The following is a 26,846-nucleotide window of genomic DNA, read 5'->3' on the forward strand; positions in this document are numbered from 1 at the left end:
AAACCAAACCAAACCAAATCAAACCAAGCCAAACCAAACCAAACCAAACCAAACCAAACCAAACCAAACCAAACCAAATGAAACCAAACCAAATCAGACCAAACCAAACCAAACCAACCCAGACCAGACCAAACCGAACTGAACCAAACCAAACCAAACCAAACCAAACCAACCAAACCAAACCAAATCAAACCAAACCAGATGAAACCAAACCAAATCAGACCGAACCAAACCAAACCAAACCAAACCAAACCAGATGAAACCAAACCAAATCAGATGAAACCAAACCAAACCAGACCAGACCAGACCAGACCAGACCAGACCAGACAGACCAGACCAGACCAGACCAGACCAGACCAGACCAGACCAGACCAGACCAAACCAAACTGAACCAAACCAAACCAAACCAGACCAGATGAAATCAAACCAAATCAGACCAAACCAAACCAAATCAGACCAAACCAGACCAGACCAAACCAAACCAAACCAAACCAAATCAAACCAGACCAGACCAAACCAAACCAAACCAAACCAAACTGAACCAAACCAAACCAGACCAAACCAAACCAAACCAAACCAAACCGAACCGAACCAAACCAAACCAAACCAAACCGAACCGAACCGAACCGAACCGAACCAAACCGAACCGAACCGAACCAAACCAAACCAAACCAAACCAAACCAAGCCAAACCAAACCAAACCAAACCAAACCAAACCAAACCAAACCAAATGAAACCAAACCAAATCAGACCAAACCAAACCAAACCAAACCAACCCAGACCAGACCAAACCGAACTGAACCAAACCAAACCAAACCAAACCAAACCAACCAAACCAAACCAAATCAAACCAAACCAGATGAAACCAAACCAAATCAGACCAAACCAAACCAAACCAAACCAAACCAAACCAAACCAGATGAAACCAAACCAAATCAGATGAAACCAAACCAAACCAGACCAGACCAGACCAGACCAGACCAGACCAGACAGACCAGACCAGACCAGACCAGACCAAACCAAACTGAACCAAACCAAACCAAACCAGACCAGATGAAATCAAACCAAATCAGACCAAACCAAACCAAATCAGACCAAACCAGACCAGACCAAACCAAACCAAACCAAACCAAATCAAACCAGACCAGACCAAACCAAACCAAACCAAACCAAACCAAACCAGATGAAACCAAACCAAATCAGATGAAACCAAACCAAACCAAACCAGACCAGACCAGACCAGACCAGACCAGACAGACCAGACCAGACCAGACCAGACCAGACCAGACCAGACCAAACCAAACTGAACCGAACCAAACCAAACCAGACCAGATGAAATCAAACCAAATCAGACCAAACCAAACCAAATCAGACCAAACCAGACCAGACCAAACCAAACCAAACCAAACCAAATCAAACCAGACCAGACCATACCAAACCAAACCAAACCAAACCAAACCAAACCAAATGAGACCAAACTGAACCAAACCAGACCAAACTGAACCAAACCAGACTGAACCAAACTGAACCAGACCAAACCATACCAGACCAAACTGAACTGAACCAAGCCAGACCGACCCAAACCAGACCAAACTAATAACCCTCACCCCTCAAAGACCCATGCCTGATTTTAGTGAAACTGAGGGCTTAAACCCAAAGAAAATCAATTGGGGCACACCTTGGCAGAGTCCTAAGCCAAGGCCAGGTTCTGCCCTGGCTGGGAGTGTCAGGCAGTCCCTGCAGCCTAATCCAGGTGCAGTGTTTAACATTCATTTGTAAATGCTTTGGGAACGGACTCTTAGGGTTTTTTTCTCTTTTCTGAGCCCAGCACCTTGGTCATGGGTTGTATCTCTGTCTCTTAGAGCTCTCCCCATACAAACAAACATAGTTCACACCTCAGCATACCTCATTTCCTCAGCTTTCAAGCAAGCAGGAAATGGCCAGGAAGCGGCCACAAGATGTCCTGTGGTTTCAGTACTACAGTGACATTTGGGAAATGGGGGCTCATTTACCATCTCGGCAGCAAAGTTGTTTGTTCAGCTCTAGCCAAAGATTTTGTGTAAAATGAGGGGTAAAAAGGGTGCCAAGGCCATGGGGTAAGGGATAGAAAAGTCTGGAATGTGGTGGGAGATCCTTGTCATATCCTGAGAAAATTCTGGAGGCTGGGGGAAAATTTTCAGTCCTAATGTTGGACAGAAGGTCAAAACAATTATCCAGAGAATTCCACCTTAAATTAACCAAAGTTTGCTTTGGATGTTCTGAGTGTTCCATTGCAGTTTTAACCTTTTCAGTTTCCTTAAAATATTGCAATTGGTTTCCAACTAAAGTGGAGTTTCAAAGGAAGCCTTGAAAAACCTGAGAAAGCACCAGGTAGGGCAGCCTGTCAGAACTCAGCCTTTCCAGGGAGCAGGAGGGCTTGGATCCATTTGCATCTTTCTGAGGAAAAGACACCACATAGAAAAAAGTCAGACTGTATCTCACAGGACTCTCCTGTGTCTGTCCTTGGTACAAACACAGTGAATTCTGTCACAGCCTTTGGGGACAAGGCCAAATTAAGGCTCCCCATACCAGCACAGCCACTGCGAGCTCTGTCTTTGCCTTTGGGGTGATGCGTGACCCAACCTTCCCTGCAACTCTTTGTGTATTTGTGTGCTTTGTGTGAATGCAAGAATGATTCCAACTCACGCAGGATCTGTCCTGGAAAAACTTCCAATAGCCAAGCAGTTGGAATCTGTAGACTTTTAATTATATTTTTAATACTTTATACAAACACTAAAGAAGCAATTGGATGCTTAGAAATATTTTAAGAAAATCTGTTTTGTTTTTGGCTCTGGCTGATGCCATTTGACTGCACAAGTACCTCAATATCACTAACATTTGGCATTTTGATATCATGGTGACTCAAACTACATCAGATTCTTATCCTGGCAGGACTCTGGAGGTCTCAGAGAGACCAAGGAAAAGTGGATCCTCCTGGGGTACCTGGCACAGAATGGTCTGAGCAGCTCTTGCAACCTGAGCTGAGTTTTCAGGGGGTCTGATTTTCCTCAGCACTCAGGGAGCTCAGTGGGGCCCCTTTGAAGACACAGGCTCTCCCTGGCTGGGAAGATCCCACAGGAACATCCAAGGGAGGAAGCAGGAGTGCCTCATGGCAGGTCTTACAGTCACCTTCCTCATCAGCATCCTCTGGGAGTGAGATTTCAGCAATTCAGCAGTGCCTCCCTGCAGGCTGCCCTGCCTCTTCCTGGGGGTCTCAGGTGAGGGTAATGATGGAATTTCTCTTCCATGGGGGCAACAAAGAGATCCCAAACATTGCTTCAGATGATGTTCATAGGATTGTCAGAAAAAAAAAAAATCAGCCTCTCACAAAGAACAAAGGACCTTGGGCCTGGCTGGGGACTTGCTGACAAAACACCTGATGGAGCTACTACAAAATAGAGGGAAGAGGGAAAATGGGTAAAGCACTTCAAAATTAGAATTGCAGAGTCACAGCAGGGTTTGGGCTGGAATGTCCTTAAAGCCCATCCAGTCCCACCCCTGCCATGGGCAGGGACACCTTCCACTGTCCCAGGGTGCCCCAAGCCCTGCCCAACCTGGCCTTGGGCACTGCCAGGGATGTGGGGAGGAATAGGTTGGAAATAGGAGTCAGCTCCCAGGAGAAGCTGGAGGGACAAAACCTTCCATTGGTCACATCCCAAGGACACAGATAAATGCAGGTTTGGGGGAGCACAGGCTGTGGAGGTCATGGCCAGATCATTTTACCTATCTTACACTGGTGTAATCAATGCTGTTTTAGTGTCCCCTCCTCCTCCATGGCACCCCAGACAGAACATGTTTGGGAATGCCAGGGGACCTCAGGGTTAACCAGGGAGACAACTTTTTCAGTGTCATCAAGGAAAAATGTTGGTGGGGATTGTTAAACATGTCAAAATATTGCCTGCCTCTCTCTCACACACTCAAGGTCACCCTTAAGGGCAGATTTCATGCTGCTTTTCTCATCTCTGAACAACTTTTCTGTAACACAGTCACAGGAGGCCCAAGAACATCACTCTCTGGGGGTCACACAGCACAACTGCAGCAAAATTGGGCTGAGAGCATGAGGATTTGGGTTCCCAGGGCACTGCCTCAGGTGCTGAGCCACAGTGGGATGTGCAAACAAGGGTTTTCCTCAGGGGCATCTTTGAAAGGGAAAATCTGAATCAGGCAAGCAAATACATTTTATCCTTCATTTAAACCTTCTCAGATCCTACTCTGTGCCTTCACTCAGCCCATATAAAACACACAGAGGTAAAGCCTCAACCAGCCAGAGCAGGGACAGAACATTCTGTCTCTGTTTCATTCATTAGGCCTTTTCTCCCCAGCCTTGCCTGCAATTCCCATTTCCTTGCTTGCCTCTCACAGCAAACAGCTCCATTGCACACACCCACTCTGCCTCACTGCCTTCCAGTCACAGGGAAACTGGTTTACAGGGAGCTTTTAAAAGAATATTCTGCTTCTGAGCATTCCTGCCTGATTTTGTGGGTAGGAGCAAAGGGATCAGTGGGGCCCTGGTTGCTTCCCCAGTGGGGCAGTTCCAGTCTGTCCATGATCTGAAAAATTCCCTTCCCATTTTCTCATATACACTGAGGGAACAATTTCTAATTTCTGGAGTTTCATAAAGATGGGATTGACTCTCTGATTAGAACCAACCACAAAGACAGATCCAAGCTCAGTAAGTCTGGGCAATGTAAATCTGGGTTTGTTTTTCACTTTGGGAAGGAACTTTTAAAGACTCAAACAGCACAGTATCTTCCTTGGATGTGCCCAAATTATATTTAATATATGACCTGAAGTTTTTAGCTCTATTTGGGTAGAAAGCCTAAGCCAAGTATTTATTATAACCCAGGCTTTCAGTTCATTCTGTTTAGCAAAAAGGACATTGCCAACACTATTAAAAAAAATTAAAAAATAAATTTTGGTTTGAATGAAACTGCTGAGCTAAAAATTCTGTAGTTGCAGGAACTTTCAGTCTGGTTCTCTAAAGACTTAATTCATACATGAGGATCCAGGGCCCTCCCCTCAATTTGTTTCCTTTCTCCTTGAGGTATTTCTGTGATGAACAAGCAGATGGGAGTGTGACTTTTGCTTCCATTTTCACTGAAATAACAAATCCACTTAAACCACAAAATTCAGTAAATATGAGGCATAAAACAAGCCAGGAGGAATTTGCATTTCTGCTTCTCTCAGTTCAGGTTTTAATGAGCTTGATTTCCTTTGACAGTCAAAATTAAGAATGGGTATAAATTGAAATAGCCTGGGATAGAAATGTGGATGAATGTGACAAACCATGGCATAGGATCCCTGAATGTTTGAGTTGGGAGACCTTAAAAATCATCTTGTTCTGCCCCATGGGCAGAGACACCTTCCACTATCCCAGGTTACCCCAAGCCCCATCTAACCTGGCCTGGGACACTTCCAGGGATGGGGAGTGTATATTAAAGTGTAAATAAGTAATGAAGTGTCATTAATTTAACTGTAATTAAGTGCATGTGGACATTCAAATCAAGTCATCTCAATAGCAGGAGATTTTACCATTTTGCTGCCCTGAATTCCTTCCATAAAGAATATTCCTGGTTCATTGAGGATGAAAGTTCAGCTCAGTGGCACAAACCCCAGAGTGGCTGATTTTAAGCAGAAAAAGCCATTTTCAGTGGAGCACAGAGCAGGGGACATGTGTGTGACTGTGTGGACTCAGTCACACCCTCAGCCAGACACAAACCCTGTGCAAGCTGCAGAAAGAACAACAGGAAATGGCCGGGGGTATTTATAGCAGGATTGTGTTTATCCTGAAGTGATGTTTGCACAGATTATGATGAAGCTTTTCGTGGGAGAGGACACAGCTTGTGTCAGCTGGAGGTTTGCATGCACTTCACCCCATGTGCTCCTGCCAGACTCCCTTATCCCCTCAGCTTTCCTTGGCCTTTTCCAGCTTTGCTGAGCACCAGGAGTCCCCCCCATCCCCCTCTCCCAGTGAGCCAAGGTACCACCGGGGTTGCCCAAAACTTGGCTTCTGCAGGTTTGCAAATCCCCCCTGAGATGGCACGAGAGGAAAACAACCTCTCACACATCAGTGCCCTGAGTCACTGAGAAATGCAGGCCCTGCTGCAGCCACACAAAAGTTCTTCTCACATTTTGGGTCCTATTAACAAAGAAACTGATGGCACAAAATGCCTTTTTTCAGAGCTCAGGTCTGCAGCACAGACTCCTCCTTTCCTGCAATTCTCTTGGGGGATAACTTCTGTGTCCTTTATTTTCAGATGGGGTATTGAAACACCTCCCCATTTATCCCTTCTTCGAGGGAAGGCATCCAACAAGAAGTAATAATTTTCATGGACGGATCATCTCCATATCCCCAGCCTCACCTTTGCCATCTCTCTCGGATTTGAACATGTAAATAGACTTTTTCTAATTCATCTCAATTTCCCTGAAGAGGCAAAAAAACCCCTCCAAATATGGGAGGTGAAGTAGATAGAGCAGCAACTTAATATCTCTGTGGGGTAAAGAGCCCTCCACCCTCCCACACAGCCTTGCAAGCACACGTCCATCCCTGCTGAGCAGTTTATCTCAGCCACAGATATGGAATGGGGAACGCTAAAATAATAGTGATAAAAAGTGGAACTCGAGCAGCAAAGAACCTGCTATTACTTCATTGTCAGAACAGTTCTTCCTTATCAGAGTCACATCTCCTGAGGTTTGTTCAACTCATGAGCGCTCAGCTCATTTCTCTGTTTACACCCTATGATATCTGAAAACCTTGATTAAAAGCAATCAGAAAAATCCATCATATGACACTGAGACCGTTTGCAGCCTGTGACAGTTATTAGCAAATGTTAACCTTTCCTTTGAGAAAACAGAAGGAAATCCTGCTTTAATTTAGGCTTTCAAAGATCACCCCCCTCTATCTCTGCAGTAAATCAGAGCATCTCCACGAGGCCATTGTTTGCAAATATAATAAGTCCCGAGTTTGTGTGTTTAAAACCAAACAGCGAGAGCAAAGCATCAGGAAGTGCCCGTGAATGGGAGCTGCGGCTCGGGACGGGCGTATTAATTACTGCAATTGAGCCAATGCCCCGTGAATGCCGTGCGAGGCATTATCAGTGCTATTAGAGCTTCATTAGGGCTGCAGGAGCGCGGGCAGCTCCCCGGGCTCATTTGCATCCTGTTCTGACAGGTGCTGGTCCAGGTGTCCTATTGTCATCCCGAATTAATAAACATGCTCCGAGCCCTGCTCCTTTCATCGTCTGTGGGAGAGAGGCAAGAATAGAGCCCGACACGGGCTGTCGGGGGGGCAGAACAGCCTGACGTCATCTCCCAAAAAGCCTTTTGCTGGGGCTTTGCCAGGTTTAATTTGGAAGTGATGAGCTCGTACCTGTCAGAGCTCCCATCCCTGCCGCAGTGCCGGCTGAGGCAGGGCTGACACCGGCCGTGCTCTGCCCCAGGGCTTCTTCCTCCATCCTACACATCAGTGGGGCTTGAGGCTCCCCCAGGAGTGTCTGCTTTGGGTCCTCTCAGATCTCCTTTATAAACTCATTCTTGTCCATCCCTGACCCTCCAAGTTCTACCTGGCCCTCCCTTGCCAGTTCATCACTCACAGACTAACATTGGACTCCTAAAGCCATCCTGCTGTAGGTTTTTACACTTTTATTCATGGCAGGTGCTGATGAGTCTTAGTAGGATGCACACAGCAAGCCATGAGGGGCTTTGATTTCCAGTCCCATGCTTTAATTGAACATAACCTTAATTGAACATGGAATTGTATTTAAAACTGGTTTTTCAAACTTTTTAGGATATAATTTCAAGCTGTTCCCTGCAATCTCAAGAAATTCAGTCCTATTAAATAAAAGGTGATATTCTTATGCAGTTGGAGCAGAATTCAGGCTTTCCAGATGAAAACCAAATCCCACAAGAGCTGGCAGCAGCAGTGCCATGTCATCCAGTATCCCTCTTTCCATCCTTCTGCAGCAGACTGTTGGCCCCACACTGTCCCCTCTCTGGCTTTTCTGTGTTCCCTGATTTCCCAGAGCCTCCGTGGCCATGTGTTGTCCAGATCCCATCACACCTGGGCTTTGTGCTGGGCCCAGCTGGGTGCCAGGGGAGCAGTGGCTGCAGGGGCCTTGGTGGCTGCTGTCACCTGCCTGATGGCTCCCACCAGCTCCTCATGCTCCTCAAGCTCTTCTGGCAAACAGGGAATGCACTCCAGCCTCATCCCAGGCCCTCTGTGCCTTTGGGGGGTGCAGAAGCTTCATTGAATCTGCAATATTGCTGTCCATAAAAAACCACAAACTCCAGGCTGTCCTCATTGCCTTCACTAAGGTAACAATTGAAGCTCCTGCTGTTTATGTGCAAAGGATATTCCTGAATGTCCTAATATTCCAGAAACTCATCCCACCCTGCCTCACTGCACTGAGGTACAACCAGAGGGAGGAAGCCTGGGCTTCAGGGCACCTTGCTCAGCTCCTGCACTAACAAATGTGCTTGCCCTAGTGAGATAATAAGAACTTTTCTAAACCACACTAATTCATGCCCAGAAGAGCAGGTGAGTGACCTTATCAGGGGACCAGGTCCTCCATGCTTCAGGTTGCCTTCCTGGCTCACCTTTTTATTTAACTTGGGCATTTTTTAATACAACTCGGGCATCTTTTAATACAACTCGGGCATCTTTTAATTTACCTTGTTCATCTTTTTATTTAGGATCTGCATCTTTCTGTTTAGCTTGTGCATCTTTTTGTATAACTTGTGTATCTTTTTATATAACTTCAGCACCTTTTCATTTGCCTTCTGCATCTTTTTGTTTAGGCTGTGCATCCTTTCTCTTTGAGTGATGAAGCAACAGCCTCCCCCACCTGCACTCACTCTTGCACTGCCCCCGTACCCAGCCAGGGCTCTGAGCTTGCTCAAAAACCAAAACTCATTTCAAGTGCCTCTTTTTCACCCCTTTGTCTTTTAAGAATCAGCTCGTCACAAATGGCACTTGCTAAATGACTGTCCAGGCAGACACAAAGGTGCAGCAGAGGAGGAAAGGCCCCGTCAGGTGCTGCAGAAGAGCCCCCAGTTCTATGGAGCATTGAGAGACAAGAGCTGTTCCTTGTTGTTGCAGCCTCTTGGGAACATTTGCCTGCCATGTACCCGGGTGTGATCTGGAAGCAGATTTGCACCTGTCCCAGCAGCCCAAAATCAAACAATGACAGCACTGACAGAGCCAAGGCACGGCCAGGGGAGCTGTGCTCCCCTGCTGCTCTCAGGTTCTGGCACCACATCACCAGAGCACGGGTTTCTGTGCTCCCAGACACCCCCCACACCTCTCTGCCCCAAAGAGCAGCCCCTGGCTAATGTGGCCTTGGCCTCTCTGACTGTCAGGGCTGGAAGGAGGAGAAGGATCCTGGGAGGACAGAGCAGGCCATGCAGCTCCATCGCAGGGGCTCTGGGCTCTCTGGGGTGCATCCCCCATCCCTGCTGGGGCTGAGGGCTCGGGCTGCACAAACCCAGTACAAGGTGTCCCACGAGGCCCCTGTGAATGCATCGCTTTAGGCTGCAGGGCTGCAGAGCACAAACTGTTTCTCTCTGTGTTTCACAAGCACCAGAACACTTCATCTCCTATAAATAGTTCTTTCCTAGTTTCAAAAGCTGCAACTCTTGCATCCAGCTGCTTTGAACTGGATTTCAGAGAGATTTTCTGCTGACATTTCAGGCACCTGCATGTTCTTTATCTAGGGCTTACAAAACTCTTAGTGGAGATTTGTCACTTCTCAGCTTTACCTCAGAAGAGCATTTCCCATTATTATTTTACAATTAGGAAAATCAAGGCACAGAAACCTCTGATGATTTTCTCTGGGTTTCTGGGTAAGGAGGAGGAATAAAGCCAAGGAGACTCCACTTGGTTTGATTCTGCCCAAAGTTGAGAGTTTCTAAAGAGGGCCATGTGAGCTGATTGTTATCTGCTGAGCAGAGCAGATACCAGCTGAGAGATCTCTCCTCCTTATCTTCTCACTAAATAATAGATGTTTGATTAGGATCTCATATGCTAAGAAAACTTTGTCACAGATAATGGCAGGTTTCTGAACATGTTTCTCTTCTAGAAGTACCCTTGTCTCCATAACCCTTTAACTGAGTCAGAACAGAAGGTGAATATCCAAGGGCAGGTCTTGGATATAATTCCTGGGGAAATTCTCACCTCCCAGCCCAGGATGAGCAACCCTCAAGTTGTCCCTGTGCTTGTGCTGGGCAAATACACCTTGGGGTTAGCTCCTATTCCAAGCAGCTCAAGGATGGGCAGGCAGGGATAAACAGGGAATGACAGGCCTGCCTGAGAGTTCAGTGGCTTCTCCAGGCTGCACAAAAAGTGCCAGGGAAGAATGTCAAGTGTCCTGGACCATAAATTTGTATTTTGAGACCTTGGCACAGATTGCCCAGAGAAGCTGTAGCTGCCCCATCCCTGGAAGGGTCCAAGGCCAGGACAACCTGGTCTAGGGGAAGGTGTCCCTGCTCATAGCAGGGGGTGGAACAAGGGGGTTTTTAAGGTCTCTCCCAACCCACCCCATGCAGTAATTCTGTGATATATGAAATCAGCATCAGCTGAGACTGAGCCATTTTACAGCTGTTTGCTTAACTCCACCACTTTACCCTGCTGTTTGTACAGGGTGAGAGCACATCCCTTTAATCCCTGAGCTGATGACACTCCAGAGCCCTTTGTTTACTCAGGGCATTGCCCATCCTTTGAGCCCTGTGTGCACAAACCCTGCACGTGCCCACCTGTCTCCCCCACTGCTGCACTTGTGGGCACCCCAAACACCCAGGCAGGGGGAGAGGAGCCTGGGATGAGGCACTGATGGAAATGTGAGGGGACCACAGAATGGTTCTTGTGTGCTATGAGAGGCTGTGAAACCAGCACACACCTTGTGGAGGCTCAGATCAACCAGAATGGAGCCCTCAGGACCTGAAAACAGCTGAGGTCATGATCTGGGTGAGGAGAGACCTTGGTGGCACTGGGGACAATGGTCTGTCAGGACTTGGAGGGATTTCTCTGCACAGCCAGCTCCCTCTCTGCTCCTCTGCTCCCCTGTTCCATCCACATTTCCCCTCTCTACTGAGTGCCCACACCTTCCACATCCCACATTTGCAAGGTTTGCCCGGCCAGCTGAGCTCCCCAGCCTGGTACAGAGCTGCACGTGGTGAGCACAGGGCTGCTCACAAGGTGGAGTTTCTGTGGCTTAGGGTTATGTTAATTCATGAATTCTTTTTTATTTTTGGAAGCCTGCAGCTGTTAGTTTTGAAACAACAGAACCTCACACTGCAATAGGGTAAGAAACGGATGGATGAAAGAGAGAAGCAGAGCCTGAGCCTGTGCTGGCTGCTGGCTTTTAAACACATCAAGTTTGGCTTATGCAAGGAGCCAGCTGGCATTTGGGCCCTGCTGAAACGCTGGCAGTGCTGTGTGTGTGGATCCATGGAGCAGCTCCACAGGCACACACATGGACTCTGCTGCCTCCTCCTCTCCTCCAGGGCACTTGCTGCAAACCTCTGGAAAACCTGGAGGCCTTCACACCCTGCCTCCTCTGGAGTGGCCTTTGGTCTGTGGGAAAACATTCTTGCCATTCTCCAAAGCCACGTTGCAAACACATGCAGAACCCCAAAGGTTGGGAGCTACAAGCACCTCTCAGGACAGGCAGAGGGTTGTGGGATGTTAATGAAGGACAAGGATAGGAACAACCACTGATCTGTCTGTCCATGCCATGGCACTGCAGGACAGGCCTGCACTGAGATCTCTGCTGCTCCTGAGCAGAGCCAAAGTCATTCCCAACTTGGGACAGCATTGCTGCAGCTGGAGCAGAGGAGGCAGGGAGGGAACAGAGGATTTGCTGAGGTACAGAGAGGTGAAGTGCCTGAGATGCCACAGTGGCACCACAGCTGACTGAGCCAGGCTGAGCACTGCTGACACAAAGGCTGGAGTCAATTAACAGCACAGATTTTTCTGATTCACCAGAACCTAAAAAAGCCAAAGCATCCCAATCCCAGGATTGCATCAGGAGGGCATTTCCAGCCAACCCCTGGGAACAGCCTGTGCCGCTTTTTTGAGAAAAGGCAAATCCAGATGGGATCAGGTGCAGCTGCAGGCTAAGGAATAACCAGAGAAGGAAGGTGTGAAGGGATCATAAGGGCTTTGTTTGTCCCAGCAAATGCCAGAGGGACGTACAGCAGTGGTCTGTAAATGCCCCACAGAAGTCCTGGGAAGGGAAAGTGCTGCAGTGGTGCTGGCATGAGAAAGGCATGAATCAGTCATGAGCAAATGCCAGCCCCCAGTCAGAAGAAAGTGTCCAAACCTCAGAAGGAAGAAGTTACGGAAGTCCTGCTCAATGGGGAGCAGTGGGGGTGGAAAGAAAATCCTTTACAGAAACCTTGGAGATTTTGGGAAAGAAATGACAGAACCTGGTCCTGTGGCAGCAGAGCAGAGCCCTAGAACTGCTCCCACTCTGGAGTTCAAATTAAGTGCCTTAACTTTTCTTCACTGTTCAGGAATTTTGAGGAGGACTCTCCTGTTACACACAGCAGAGACCACACTGGTCTCCAGGCACTGCTGCAGCACAAATAATTCCTCACACTAATGACCAACCATAATTACATCCTTCCTGCAGCAGACATGACATAGGAGAATACCAAAACTGAGGAGCAAGGAGCAAACTGCAAGTTTATTCCATCCATTACTGAGCAGGCTGTGTCCTGTGAGGATGAGAGCACGTCTGCTCTCACATGCCATGGTGCAAATCCAGAGGATTTATCACAAGCCAGCTTGAACTTGAGGGCATTGCTTTCCCTTTCTGCAGGGGATGAACTCTGTCCCTTTGTTGAAACCTTTGCCTGCTGCTCTGGGAAAGCCTTCCTGTAGCTGTGGAGCTGGGTTTGGGGTGCGCTGTGGAAAGCAGCAAAGGGAGAGACACAACTTCAACGCTGACAGACAGAAAATGTTGTCCCTGGCAGGAATGAGTTTGGGTTTGGAGTTAAGATTGGATTCACACTTTTCCTGCCACAAAAAGGATCCTTAGGGGCTGCATGTGAGTAAGGTTTTACCCAGCCTTGTATACTCTGCTCACACTCCAGAGGATCCAGTCTCACTGCCAAGAGCAGCACAGAGGAAAGGCCTGAGAGGTGCCAGGGCAAAGTCCTGTCCTGCATCTTCTCTGTCCAGTTCCTGTGTGGGTAAGAACACTTTCCATCCTGGACCTGGCCATGCTCCTGCTCCCCTTTCTGCAGCCCAGACTGCAGGACAAAACCGTGTCCTGGGAGGCTGGGCCCAGAGGCTGGATCAGGGTGGGCAGGGCAGGGCAGGAGCTGGAGCCATCGTGTCCCTCCCTTTGCTTCTGGAGACACCTCGGATCTCCAGCGCAATCCCAGTGTCCTGGGGGAATTCACCATCACTGGGGTAAAGTGTGACACACATTAAACTTGCACACACACTTGGCTGGCAGAAAAACAGATTCAGGAGAAATGTGTGCAGGTCCCAGACCCTGGTCAGGGACCCATGCTCATCAGGGCTCATTCCTTCCCCTGTCACTGGAGCTGTTAAAGACAAGTTTGGTAATATTTGCAGGATGATACTGAGACTTCTCGCCTAACAAATCACTCCAGCGAGTGCTTATTTTAAAGCTTGGTTGGTTCTAGGAAAGTCAGATGTATGAGTTTAGAAATATCTGCTAAATATAAATATTTGTGCTGTGCAAAGATATACATGGGCATATTAGATCTAATTAAGGAAGGCTGTTACAGCTTGTGTCATGTGAATTCTGCTTCGGGTTGGGAGTGTCATGGGCACAAAAATTGTCCCTGATGCAGTAAAGTGGCCCCAAAGGATCTCTGGTCTGGATCCTCAGTGGCCCTGGAGACACCCCCAGCAGCTGCTCAAAACAGGTCTCAGGCTTTTGGGACCAATGTTGAAGGGATCTGTCCCCTTTTCAGCCTGTACTGGATCAATCATTGCTGCCTCTGGTGATTTTTCTCTTGTAAAACCATGGAAGGTGTTTAAAATTCACCGGTCCCTGGGCAATTTTGATGCCAGGAACTTGTGAACAGAATCTTTGCATCTCTGCTGGTGCCTTGCTGAGTGACCAGATGCTTCCTCCATTTCATCTCCTGGTTGTTTTTCCTTTCTCCCTTTGCCTGCTTGGATTTTGGGCTCCTATTCCTTCTACATGCCAGGGTTCTCCTTGATGGGAACCTCTGGGGACAGCTCCCATAATACAGGGAATTAATCATAGAGCCACAACTTCTGGTTCTAATCAGGAGCCAGTCCTAAAGGCTGAGCTGCAGCACAACCCTCACAGACAAATCCTCAGAATTTAATAGGGATTAAATCAATGGAGTTTTTATGGAAATTGAATTACACTATATAGAAATTGTTCCATAAACAGAACACAGCAGAAAAGACAAAGCTTCCTTGATTTTCCCCTGGATTTTACAGTAGGGTATAATGTTCTGATGCCTTTAGCTGGGCAGTCCAAAGTGATTTGATTGAAAGTGACATTTCTGACTGTAAAGGTGCATGAGAACACCTCAAAGCAGTGCACAGAAATGTACAGAAAGGCAGTTCTGTAGGGGGGCAAATGATGTTAATTCTTTTCCTGGATCAAAGTAATGCAGCTCTTACTGCTTCCTCAGTCTTGGGTGAGCAGGGTTCCCTGGAAACTCTGCCTGAATCCTCTGCTGTCTCAGCCTGGTGTAACCAGGGCCCTGCTCTGGCCACCCTTCCACACCACAGACACGTTCAGGCATACCAGGAAACAGCCAAGTCCAGAATCTCCAATCCTGTTCCATTTTCTGCCATTCCTGAGTGCTGATGGCTTGAATAAATGAGCCTTGGATTTCAGCTACCTGCTCTGGGCAGGCTGAGTTGGCAAATTCCCTTTGCTCCACACCCACCTGGGTGGCCAAGGGGCTGCGCAGCCCAATTTCCCTTCTCCTTTCTAATCAGAATTCACAGAAATCCTGCTGAGCTCCTGGGTCTGGATGAAGGGATAAAACCTCAGCATGAACTCCTTACACTGATTTCAGTGGGAATTTGCAGCTATCCCATGTCTATTCCTCAGAATCAGGCCCAGCTTTGCTCTGAACTCTGCACTAACATCAACTCTGCACTTGTCCAGTGGATTCTGGTTGTGTTTCAAGGATTTTTATTGGCATCTACTCAGTCCTGCTCTGAGCTTGTGTTCTTCTGTATGAACAGGAAAACAAGGGATCCTTGTCAGTCAAGTGAGCAAGAACTTGGGATTTTTGTGCAGAAAAAGCCTCAGCTCTGAGATATGGGGTTATAAAGGATGGAGCATCTCAGCAGAACAGCTGGGTAAAAAGGGAAAGGAAAAGGATCCTCCCTGCAGAGCAGGATTTGAATTTTGCAGCCATAGGCTGTTCCTTGTGTGAATGGCAGGACTGAGGGAAGCTGCAGCCCCTCACAGCTGAGGGAAAACCAGAGGGTAATTGCCCTTCAGGGGGTGGTTTGAAAATAATCCAAATTAAAATACAACATACAGGGCTGCCAGTTCCCTGTGTGTTAGGGCAGTGACTGTGCATGTGTGACCTTTTTGGGAGCACTTCCACCAGTGGCCCACACATTTCAGGACATAAATTCCCAGGTTCAAGTATCAAAGTTCACAACATCAGCCTGAGCACATCACTGAGACCTCAACACCTGATACTTGCCTCAGCAGGACATTAAAAATCCCATATCTGCAGTGTCACACTGAGCCTTTGGGTGAGGAGTTTCCCTTTCTGCTTTACTGCATTTTGGCTACTAAAAGCTGCCAGTGGCACTGGTTTCTTTTCAATAGCATCGAGTTCTTGCCCCTCTGCAGCTGGCAGAGATGAAGAGGGCACTGGAGCTCCAGGCAGAGAAAGGACAAGGCAGAGAGGTTGGATGGTGAGAGTGTGTGCAGTCCCATGGAGATTGGGAACAGGAGCAGCAGAGGAGTTACAGTTTCCTTTGTTCTGTTAAAAGGAAAAAGGAAACACATCAGGAAACCAGACTGCGGAGCACAGGAAGTCTCACTCTGGCTGATAAAAAGGAACTGATGTGAGGTTGGTTCAATGCAGTTATAAGTCAATCAAGCTTGGAACAACAAGAAGAGATATTCAGAAGAAACCAGAGAACCAAATTCTGCATTTAGCTGTAAAAAGAGTATTTTAACCGCTCCTAATCTTTTCCTTATCTTGTTTTTTTTGGTTTTTTTTTTTTTTTTTTGAAGAAAGCTGCTATAAAAGCCATTCAAATGAGTATTTTCTCATCATACAGAAGTCGGTTTCCTGAACTCACCACACCTTCCCCTGACCCTACCATACCTTACTCCAGTTTCTTTCTTTCACTCATCAACCAACTTAAAAAACTGTATTCTTGCTGATTTATCTCTTCCCCTCAGATCAAAACCAGCAGTATTAAGAAGGGCAGTTTTTTGCTGAATGAGGAATCAGCAGATGAGTAATGAGAGGCTCTGCTGCTTGCTGGGTTATTTTTCACTGCCTCTGGATGACTGACAGGGATTGTAACGTTCAGTTCCTGGGTGTGCAGCTTTGGCAGGCTGGGCTTAAGGCTTTCTAATTTATTTTAATTGTTTCTGACTCCTTCACAGCCCTGGTGGAGTCCTAGGTTGGTCTATGCTGGAAGAACAAGAAGGAAATAAATACAAATAGAGCAGCAAGCTTATCCATAACACTTCCTCTCCTGAGCTGTGCTTCTTACTGGATTTTAGTGAAAAATCAGGAAAAGAAAGAATGCTGAACACACATGAAGAGTTATTTTCTGTACAGCATCCAGGAGAGAAGCAGAGGCTGGAATTTTGCACAACCCCTGGGTGACTGAGGCTTCTTCCTCTATTTCCCCTGGTCCTTGCCAGGGTGTTATTCCCAAATTTTGCCTTTGGTGCTGTTTGGAGAAGCAAGAGGTTTGTCAGGAGAGCCTGAAGCTCCTGCTGCACATCCCTTTGCTTTGGGGCTCTGCCTCGGGCTGGAGGAGAGCTTCAGCTGGGGGAGGAGGCAGGAGGGAGGCACCGTTTGTGGTAAGCTCGGAGCCAGGCTTCCAGGTGGGTGTTACCGGCGGGGGAGATACACATCAGTAATTGTGTGGCCTGGTAATGAGAGGGAGGAAGAAAACAAGCAGAAAATGCATCAACATCTTAAAGGCTTTGATACCTGGAACTCAGCAGAGCAGGCACTGTCCTGGCACACACATTGTTGTGGGTACAGCTTGAAGGGTGGTAATGGCACCCCCTGCCTGCCCAGGGCACCCCCTCACTGCCCAGGGCACCCCCTCACTGCCCTGGGCACCCCCTGCCTGCCCAGGGCACCCCCTCACTGCCTGCCCAGGGCACCCCCTCACTGCCTGCCCAGGGCACCCCCTCACTGCCCAGGGCACCCCCTCACTGCCTGCCCAGGGCACCCCATCACTGCCTGCCCAGGGCACCCCCTCACTGCCCAGGGCACCCCTCACTGCCCAGGGCACCCCTCACTGCCCAGGGCACCCCTCACTGCCCAGGGCACCCCCTCACTGCCTGCCCAGGGCACCCCATCACTGCCTGCCCAGGGCACCCCCTCACTGCCCAGGGCACCCCCTCACTGCCCAGGGCACCCCCTCACTGCCTGCCCAGGGCACCCCCTCACTGCCCAGGGCACCCCCTCACTGCCTGCCCAGGGCACCCCCTCACTGCCCAGGGCACCCCCTCACTGCCTGCCCAGGGCACCCCATCACTGCCTGCCCAGGGCACCCCCTCACTGCCTGCCCAGGGCACCCCATCACTGCCTGCCCAGGGCACCCCCTCACTGCCCAGGGCACCCCCTCACTGCCCAGGGCACCCCCTCACTGCCTGCCCAGGGCACCCCCTCACTGCCCAGGGCACCCCCTCACTGCCTGCCCAGGGCACCCCCTCACTGCCCAGGGCACCCCCTCACTGCCTGCCCAGGGCACCCCTCACTGCCCAGGGCACCCTCTCACTGCCTGCCCAGGGCACCCCTCACTGCCCAGGGCATCCCCTCACTGCCCAGGGCACCCCCTCACTGCCTGCCCAGGGCACCCCCTCACTGCCAGGGCACCCCCTCACTGCCCAGGGCACCCCCTGCCTGCCCAGGGCACCCCCTCACTGCCTGCCCACGTGTCTGAGGTGACAACAGCACCCACGACTCAGCTCCACCTCAGACAAATTATTCCCAAGGGAGGCAAAAAGCCCCATTTGGGGGGGATATTTTAGGCTGTATTTCAAACCCAGCTATAAATATGTAGGCACACTCTTCTGTGAAAATACATACTGGCTCAGAAAGTGTCCTTGGCCCTCACCCAGGGCTGTGTGACAGGCCCCTGTCACTGAGGTGCCCTCAGGCAGCTCCTTTAGATGCCAGAGCTTCATGGGGCACCCGTGTTCAGGTGTGCACCAGGGCACAGGGGAGGCACAGGCAGGGAAAACGACCTGCTGTCCAATTCAGGTGAGAGATCTGAAGAGAATTTCACATTTCTGGTGCAAATTGGCTTCAAACCAAGTTGTAGAACTCAACTGGATGTGTTAGACCTGCTTTTTCCAGGGGCACATCCATGCACACCAGGCTTCTGCAGCTTTAGGGGTTCAGTAAACCCACAAATACCTGACACCCTGAAGTTTAATGCTGCCTTAGCTCCTTTAATGCTCCTGCTGGTGCATGTTTGCTCTGAGGTGGGCACAGGGACTCTCTGTAAGTGTTCAGGTCAGCTTGGGCACAAGGAGACATTTCTGTTTTTCAAGGGCAGCTGATGAGGGGCTGTAAAGGACCCTCAAACACTGATGGGCTGTGAGGGAAAAAGGCAGGGAGGTGCTCTGTGCTGAGGCTGTACATTCATGTGTTCCAGACCTGACCCTTCAGAGCAGATGGGAGCTGAACTCAAGAGGAAAATGCTCCTGTAAGTCCAGGAAGGGCAGACCTGAAGGAAATAAACTCTGCTGCCTGCAAACCTGGCTCCAAGTGCCCTTCCCCCAGCACATCTCACCTCTCAGGGTGAGATCTGAGAGCTCACTCCGAGCTGCAGCCTCCCCTGTGCTGCTCCTGAGGGTGACCCTGCAAGGAACAGCATCCTGCACCCCACAGAGTGCCAGGGCAAGAAATGCTGTCAGCAGGGACACAGGCTGTTCCTTTCCCCATCTCACAGAAGGAATGGCCCAGAATTAAAATCAATAACTCAAATAAAAGCATGAAATCCTCAAGACACGCATTGCTACTCCTTTGAGTGACCACATCCTGTAGAGGTGAAGAGAAACTACACCAGGCTCTCAGCACCTCCTCAAAGCCTCACAGCAAAACCCCGAGGGCTTCAAATCCAAGCCCTTGCGTTGTTTTGTTGGGTAAAGGTTTTCTTCAGAGAAAAGGTTTTCCTCCTTTTTTGAGGAGGAAAAAGTACACTACAGGCTCAGAAAAGGCTTTCCCAGTGTTTGCAGCCAACTGGGAGTCAGCACTGAACGGTCTGAGCTGGCAGCACCCAGCAGGACACCAAGGCTGGAGGTTCATGCTAAGGCAGGAGATGTCCTTTGCACACAGATCTCGAGGGAAAAATTCAAAATATCCCCACCAAAAAATATCCCCATCATAAAATCTTTCTAAATGGTTTTTGATGTTAGAAAGTTATTATGCAATATAAGTATCTTTGAATGAGGATTAGGGAAGGAGGGAACATTGCTGTTCATGCCCTGGAAATTCCAGATGGTTTTGTTCCAAATTGCTTTTGAGGGACAGCAACATGGAAAGTTGTTGTCCCTCAAATCTTTGTGATTTATTTATTATTTTTCCAGTGTGGAGATTAGGAGCCTTGCCCCAGGAGTCAACACCCTCTAGCCAGGAAAGGCCATCCCTCTGGGGCCAAAGCTGGGGTGATTAAAAAGAGCCAAACAGACACGAAAATTGCTCAAAAAGGAAACATTTTCTTAGTCTGCGATCCCCACGGCCAAGTTTGAGAGCGAGAGCAAACGCCTCCGGCTCACAAACGACAGTGATTGCTCCAAAACCCGGCCCCACCCTTTGCTATGGCAACGCCAACACACCAGTCCTGCATTCAAGGACCCTGCAGTCCTCCACTTCAATAATGCAAAATCCTCGCTGAATGCCCCTCAGAGGGACTCTCTGATGGCCACAACATCAAGGTAATTTTATTTTCCTGGAATGAAGGCAAGAGCCACACAAAATGTGCTTTTTCATGAACAGGCAGGCTCTGGCCAGTATATTTGCTTTAATTATTCTCCACACATAAAGTGGAACTGAAACAATTAAAGCAGCTCGAAACCACACCAGTTGTTATTGTGAGGAAGGCCATGCATGAGCATCTTGCTGGTGTTGAAATGTGCCCTCTTCTGATTTATTGTGAGGCCATGAAACCCAAGTCCCCCAAACACAATGCAAGTCAGTCAAAGTGGGGTGTTAACCCAAAGAAGATGGGATTTGAATGTCTAGGGGCACAATAAAAATGTTGGTGACTATTTACAGTTAGTGCAAACACAAGAGTCAGGAGTTTCACTGGCTCAAATCATCATCTGCCAGTGCTATTGGCAGAATATGAACAGAAGGTGGAAATAACTCAGATTTCCTGCACTTCTTCCTCCACAGAGCTCTTTGAGCAAGGGACACTTCCCAAGCCAGTTCTGCTCACGGCAGGTATTACATAGATTATTTAGAGAATGCAGCAAAAACCACCACCACCTCCTCAGCAGGTGATCTGATTCTCCTCAAGATAAATAATCCTTTGAGAATAAATACAAATGTGTTCATTTTTATGGGGCATTGGCTCAGCACTGTCACCTGTGATGTCGGTCGGTGCATGGTGGGGAATGGTGACTTAAAATCCTGAGCTGATCCTGTGATTTATGTTCATATCCATGGAATTCCCTGCTTGAGGACAACTCAATTCACACTTGCACTCAATGTCTACATGGGATCCATATCCACAAGGATCATCCCAACCACATTTATTCTCTGCCCATGCCTTGTTTCCCAGCATGGCTCTGAGCCCTTGGAACAGCTCAAGGCTCCAGTGGATTCATCCCTTCACCTGCAGCTGGGCAGGTGTGCAGGTAAATTACTCTAGGGAGGTAAAACAGCAGTCAGAGAGTCATCAAGACCCTTTCCAATAAAAAGATGAAGAGTAAAAGTACAAGCCTGTCTTGGTAATGCAACCTGAGACAAAGCCAAATACTGGAGATTGCAGGCAAGGGGGAGATTTGCAAAGTAGGCTGGACCCAAACCCCTGCATCTGCCAGTCTGCAGTAAAAGGCTTCAGCTCAATTAAAACAATTAGTCTGTGCAATAGCAATGCATAGGCTTAAAAAACCAGCCACTTGTCAAATTTAAATTGCTCAAGAAGAAAATCATCTGGAGGGCACAGCTCTGTCCCAAATCCAGCAGTAGTCCTCTCCAAGGACAGGAATATTTCTGAGTTTGGGGTGGGAAGTGCCTTTCCCCACGCCGGAACTCAGATTTCATCTGGGACCGCCCCGTGTTCTTGCTGTAGATGATGAAAGAACCTTTCTCAGTGTTTTTCTTGCTCTCCAGTCACTCGTGTGCATCTTTCTGCCATATTTCTCCCAACACAAATGCAAAGCTCTGAGATAAATCAATGCCTGCATGGCAGAGCAGAGCTGAGGGCACCATTGCTGTTAACTTGCTTTGCTCTGGATGTGCCCTCAGAGTCACACCCACCCTGCAGCACGGGTTAAAGACAGAGCTCAGCACACCAAAAGCATTGCAGCATCTCCAGCCACATCCTCTCGTGCTGTCCTTCACCTGGGAGAAGCCAGGCAAGGAGGTCTCACCCTTCCCTGCAGCCACTCTCTCCGTGGGGAGGCTGGCACTGCCTCCAACCCACAGTGTTCTGCCCAGCATGAGAATTTACAAGAAGTCTCAGCTAATCCTTTGGGCAGGACAGGAGCACAGGAGGAGGGTACATTGGCAGAGGGGACAAACAGGGCATGGGGACCTGCTGAGCCTGGAACAGCTTGGTAAAGGAGCCCAGGAGGAGATCCTGTGTCTCAATCCTGTGTCTCGATCCCATCTCTGGATCCTGTGTCTCGATCCTGTCTCTGGACTCTGTCTCTGGATCCTGGGTCCTGGTTCTGGATCCTGGTTCTCCCAGCCCCAGGAGTGTCAGATGGGCAGCAGGGTGGCAGGGCAGTGGCAGAGGCTGCAGAGCAGCCCCAGGGCAGGCCCAGCCCCGGGCAGTGACCCGGGCTGTGGCCGAGTTCCTCCTTTGGCCGCAGCCTCAGCGTGACTGAGCCCAGCTCGGAGCGCTGCAGTTCCTCATCCCCAAACCACAGCCGGGGGGAGCTCAGGGCAGCGGGGACAGGAGCAGCTCCCGGGGGCTCCAGGGGAGAGGGGGAAAGGGGCACAGCCCAGCTCTGCTCAGGGATGGGGCAGGGGGCTCCTGGCCTCTGCAGAAAAGCGACTCCACGTGTGCACCACAGCAAAGGCACAGATGGGGAATTTCTGCACTTTCACTGCACAATATTTAGGGCTCCACAAATCAAAGAAAGTTGTGGTGCATTAAATGTATCCTGAATGAGGCCCAGGTTACTTTTGCTACAGATCTGAAGAGGTGGAGGGGAAAACCTGTCTTATTCCAACCATACCTCCCAAATATTGTGCTTTCAACACTCCTGCTTTCTCCCTTCCTTTCTGACATTCACCCTTTCATTCCCTCTTTCTTTCCTCTTTCCATTTTCTCTTCCTGTCCATCTCCTTCCCTCCCCCTTCTCTTGAGACCTTTCCAAACCGTGCACTTGTCACAAGCTGCAATCTAAGGGAGACAGTTTCAGTTCCTGCCCGTTTGCAGCTTTGTTCTACCCAGGTCAGCAAAATAAAATTAAAAAAAAAAAAAAAAGGAAAAAAAAATTAAACAAAGGAAAAAAAGAAAAAAAAAAGTCACTTTTAAGGCGAGCTCGACACCCCACCCAGGCAGGCGATAGGCATCTTTCGAAATCCTCCAACCCAAACACACCCACAGCGTCTCTCGCTTCAAGGCTCCTCTGTTCGAGCGGCTTCTGTTCCGCAGCGCTCCCCAGGAAGAGCCCGTCACAATCACACAAGGGTCCCCCAAAGGCAGCCCGGTGCTGCCTGGGCTTGGAGAAGCACTCGGGGAGCTCGGAAGGGCTCGGTTCATCCCTGCAGGGGCTGAAGGAGCGGCCGGGGGGCAGGAGGGGGAACTGCTCACAGCCCCAGCAGCGTCCCTGGTTGCTCAAGGCCACCAGAGGTTGGTTAGGTTGGTGGTTTATTTGCCTCACTCTGCTTCCCTTTCCCCCAAGCCAGGGCGATGTTTCTCCTCCAGCCCGGGGCTTTTTCCCCGCCAAAAAACCCAAAAAAGCTGCCGGAGGAACACGGGCGACCAGCAGAGCCAGAGCGCCCGGGCCAGGGCCGGGCGAGGGAGCCGGGCCAGGGACAGACGGACAGCGGGGGCAGCTCCGAGGCGCGCCGGGAACAGGAGCTGCCGCTGGCACTGCCCCGAGCCGGGCACTGCCCGGCCCTCCTGGGGCCCTGGCCCAGGGTACGAACCGGCTGCGAACCCCCGAGCACCGGGGAGGCCACGGGAGAGCCCCGGGACGCGGCGGCGGCCAAAGAGGAGGAGGAGAAGGAGGAGGAGGAGGAGGAGGAGGAGGAGGAGGGAGCCCGGCCGGAGCCGGCCCCCAGCCCCGCGCCCCTTCCCAGAGCCCCCCAGCCCGAGGGGACCCCCAGCCCCTCCTGCCCCTTACCTTAATAGTGCCGTCCATCGGGAATAACTTCCAGCCGGGACCAGCAATATTCCACACATTGACCCGGTTTAGCCTGCGACTGACGCCTCCTGAAGTTTTTTATCCTTCTCTCTCTTTTCGCTCTTCTCGCTGCCCTTCCAGCGGTTTTGTTGCTCTCTCCGTACCCCCTCTCCCCCTCTCTCTCCCTCCCTCCCTCTCTCTCGGTCTCTCTCTTTTTTTAACTTTCCTTCTTGCAGCAGAGCGAAAAAGAGACAGTTAACCGGATGAAACGTTTTTTTCTGCTAATTTTGGGAAGTGAAGTCACTCGAGGAGGAAACCTTCGTCTCTACGCTGGTCCTGCCTTCTTGGTGAAAATATATATATTTTACATACAGGATATTTGCTCCATTTAGATAAGAAGGGGCAGAACAATAGCCACCTCTGTCACAGCTCCTGTTTGTCGCTGGGACAGCCCGGCCAGCGCAGAGCTTGCCTCGCACCCCAGCCCGTGTTAGGCAGCCTGTGTCATCTCACGGCTTCGTTTAACGTGGGGTTTTGCCTTTTTTTTTTTTTTTCTTTTGGCTGGAGCAGCTTTAGCCTGACTCACTGAATTTCCGTCTCTTCCCACAGATTTTTTTATTAATGCGTTTTCCAGTCAACGGGAAAAATTAAGGGGAGAAAACCGTAAATGCAATTCGGTGACGGCAGGCGGAGGGAGAAGAGAAAAAGTCTGGCGATTAAAACGTATTTAAAGCATATTTCGAGCCCTCTCCTTCACGCCTCCCAGCACGGACCGTGAGCCGGGGGTGCAGCCGCTGCCAGGAGCGAGCGCTGAGTGCAATAATGCAGGACAGACAGACGGATTCAACACAGAGTGCAATAATGCAGGACAGACAGACGGATTCAACACGGGCTGCAGGCAAGCCGAGGCTCTCGGCCACTCTCGCCCCGTCCCTCAGTCCCGCTCGTCTGGCGGGTGGGATGTGGGGCTGGGAAGGGAAGGCACTGCCATGGATGGTTTCTGTCCTTTCTTTCAGGTGCCGGAGCCCTTTCCCAGCCTCCTGTCCCAGTGCGAGCTCCTCGCGGGGATGTGAAACCCCCTCAGAGCGGGGGACACCCCCACTTGATAAACATGTCAGAACCTCACAATCAGTACCGGAACAGCCGAACGTGCCGCTCGGGTGCCGTGTCCTGACGGGCACAGCAAACAAACCCCTCAGCCTCTAAACCTCGCTCCAGAGCTGGCGAGCCCCCGACAAATCAACAAATCCTCCCTCACTCAAACCGCAGCGAGCGGCACAGCAGAACGCGCGTTTTCCTCTTTCCGGGAAAAGCCGAACCTTTCCAAAGGGCCGGGAAATGAGACAATACCCGCCTGTGCTGCTGCCCCGCTCCCCGCCCGGGCCAGAAGAACCACGGCGGACGCATCATGCAACAGCCGGGCCGCCCTCCTGCCCCACTTCCACAAACCGGAGCCAGACAGCGAGGGAAGGAGGGTGAAGGCAAGAGAGGAGAGTGCCAGGGCAGCAGGACTCCCGGCCCGTCGGTGGAGAGCGTTACCTTGTCCAGTGCCAGTCGCGTCCAGGCTTTTTGTTCCCCCCTGTCTTTAGTCCAGCCACGGGGAAGGGGATGAAGGGAAGCAAAATTATATCCAAAGTTATCCTGCCCCTGCTCCTTCCAAAAGGGAAATGCAATAATGCCACCAGTGTTTCTCCCCGACTGCGGCAGGGATGCTTTATTAATACTTTATTTCTCCGAGACCGAAGCTGGCAGGAGAGCCGCAGATCCCCCTTGCCCCTCCCTCCCCTCCCTCCCCCTCCTCTGAAATTAGCCTCATCAATTCAGCTACAATTTTTCAGTTCGGATGCAGACACGGGGCTGAACGTGACCAGACCTGGAGGTTTTTGGCTCGCTGCTCGCAGCGATTGAGGCCGCCTGCAGCGGGAGGTGCGGGGGGAGCGCAGGGCCAGCCCGACCCCCGGCCCCTCCTGTCTGCCCCGCGCTCCGGGGCTGCGCCGGGGTCCCCCGAGAGCAGCACATCTGGATGCTGCTAGCGGGGTCAGGTCCCCCCTTGCCTAGGGCCACAAAACTGGAGTTCAATTAAAAGAAATCACCCTTAACCCTTTGCTTTCCTCATTCCTCTTGCTTTTCCGTGCCCACTGTCCTGCCCCTGCCCCCCCCGGCAGCGCTCCGGTCCCGGCTCCCCCCTCGGCGCTCCCACATGGCAGGAGGCTGCAGCGACCAGAAAAGCGAGAGGTTAAAGGGAAGAGTGAAACGCATCCTTTCAAAACCCGAATGGTTTCCTCTCCAGACAACGCTCCCCACCAGCCCCGACAAACAACGCGGGTGGGGGGTGAGGGAGAGGACAGGTTGAGGATCTCAACCGTGAAAGGAAAGGGAAAAATCCCCTGGAAGGAGCCTCTGTCACCCACCGACCTCACAGGGCACTTCGAGTCGGGGCTGTGGGACCGACGGCGGGGGAGCTGAGGATCCGGGAGAGGCGGGGGGAACCACCTGAAAACAGGCCCAGCTCCCGGGAGAGGAGCGCGACCCCCTCAAAGCCCTGAGCCCGACCCCTCAAAGCCCTGAGCCCGACCCCTCAAACCCCTCAGCCCGACCCCTCAAAGCCCTGAGCCCGACCCCTCAAAGCCCTGAACCCGGCCCCTCAAACCCCGGAGCCCGACCCCTCAAAGCCCTGAGCCCGACCCCTCAAAGCCCTGAGCCCGACACCTCAAACCCCTGAGCCCGACACCTCAAAGCCCTGAGCCCGACCCCTCAAAGCCCTGAGCCCGACACCTCAAACCCCTGAGCCCGACCCCTCAAACCCCTGAGCCCGACACCTCAAAGCCCTGAGCCCGACACCTCAAAGCCCTGAGCCCGACCCCTCAAGCCCCTCAGCCCGACCCCTCAAACCCTGAACCCGACCCCTCAAAGCCCTGAGCCCGACCCCTCAAGCCCCTTTGCCCAGCTCCAGGCTGAAGGGACAAACAAATCCGGCCCCGCCGCGCATCCCCGGCGCTCCCCAAGACGGGCGGTTGCCAAACAGACCCCCCGCCATCCCACCGGGAGATATTTTTGGAACCCAGCTCTGCATTTTATGGCCAGACG

The 26,846-nt window shown here is 50.7% G+C and overlaps 1 protein-coding gene across 2 annotated transcripts in view; it reads right to left on the minus strand.

Annotated features, from left to right (window-relative positions):
* The window catches only part of FLI1 (Fli-1 proto-oncogene, ETS transcription factor), a 93,474-nt gene that overhangs the window by 55,099 nt on the left and 11,529 nt on the right, over positions 1 to 26,846 (minus strand). The window contains exon 1 of one of the 2 annotated variants that reach the window (XM_054647360.2): positions 23,760 to 24,092. The exons of the other annotated variant lie outside the window; for it this stretch is intronic. Within the exon in view, the coding sequence (XP_054503335.1) occupies positions 23,760 to 23,777 (18 nt within the window). The 5' untranslated portion in view covers positions 23,778 to 24,092. Of the gene's footprint in view, positions 1 to 23,759; positions 24,093 to 26,846 lie in introns of those variants that run through there. 2 annotated transcript variants of the gene reach the window in all.

This window comes from Agelaius phoeniceus, chromosome 23 (assembly GCF_051311805.1).
Source record: "Agelaius phoeniceus isolate bAgePho1 chromosome 23, bAgePho1.hap1, whole genome shotgun sequence".
Classification (NCBI taxonomy): Eukaryota; Metazoa; Chordata; class Aves; order Passeriformes; family Icteridae; genus Agelaius; species Agelaius phoeniceus.